We start from the raw sequence: 770 nt of genomic DNA, 5'->3' as shown, positions 1-770 counted from the left end.
CCGTCTTGCTCTCGGCGGCGGCCGGTTGCTGCAGTACGCCCCACGCCTCGTCGAAACCGTCGCGCCACGTTGGCGCCACCCGCCGCCAGGTCCGCGCGAGGGGTGAGCTGCCCGTGCCAACTTGCTGCCGGAGCAAACGCCCCCCCCCCCCTCCCCACACACGCAGCAACGCGAGTTCGCCGCGGAACACAGTGACCCCCGCAAAAGGGTCCCGCGCGCCCACGGCATCGCCGCCCAGCGCGCACCCGGAGGCCGCTTCCCAAGCCCCCCGCCGCACCTGTGGCTAGCTTCCTCGTTTTCCCTCCCCGACCCCTTTGCTGCCCGCGCCCGTCTCCCTTCCCCGCCGGCGGCGACACAGCGCGCCGCTCCCGCCCGCTCTCTCCCTGCGGGCCGCGTTGCGCGTCGTGGGAAAGGCCCTCGTGCTTCTTACTGGGCCGTGCGTTGTTATTCCCCCTTTTTGGGGCACACGCGGCCACCTCGGTCGCGTTTGGCCTGCCCGCGTCGTGGGAGCGCGGCCGACCGCTTCTTCGTGGCCCCCCGCGCCGCCTGGTAAATCCGGCTGCGCATTCGCCGTGGCCCGTGAAAGACCTTCCGGACGTCGTTGCTGCGCGGCACCGGGTGCGTGCTTGCGGCGCCTGGGGTTCGGAGCTGGGTGCGGAGAGCCACTTGCCCGCCACGCTGGCTCCGCCGCGGCCCCTGCGCCGCGAAGGGTGAGGGCGTGGGAAACAAAGTTTCCCCACGCCACTCTGCGCGGGCCGGATTCGCCGGCA

General features: G+C 72.7%; 1 protein-coding gene across 1 annotated transcript; it reads right to left on the bottom strand.

Annotated features, from left to right (window-relative positions):
- Positions 1 to 444: 444 nt before the first annotated feature.
- On the bottom strand, positions 445 to 770 carry Tco025E_10100 (uncharacterized protein; the record flags this gene model as incomplete). The annotated part of the gene is made up of 1 exon (XM_029376889.1): positions 445 to 770. A coding segment is annotated over one exon (326 nt), but the record flags the coding sequence as incomplete, so codon positions are not given.

The sequence above is a fragment of the Trypanosoma conorhini genome, assembly GCF_003719485.1.
Source record: "Trypanosoma conorhini strain 025E chromosome Unknown Tco_14.4_contig_01467, whole genome shotgun sequence".
Lineage (NCBI taxonomy): Eukaryota > Euglenozoa > Kinetoplastea > Trypanosomatida > Trypanosomatidae > Trypanosoma > Trypanosoma conorhini.
Note: the sequence above shows the minus strand (reverse complement) of the source record. Positions and strands in the feature narration are given on the sequence as shown.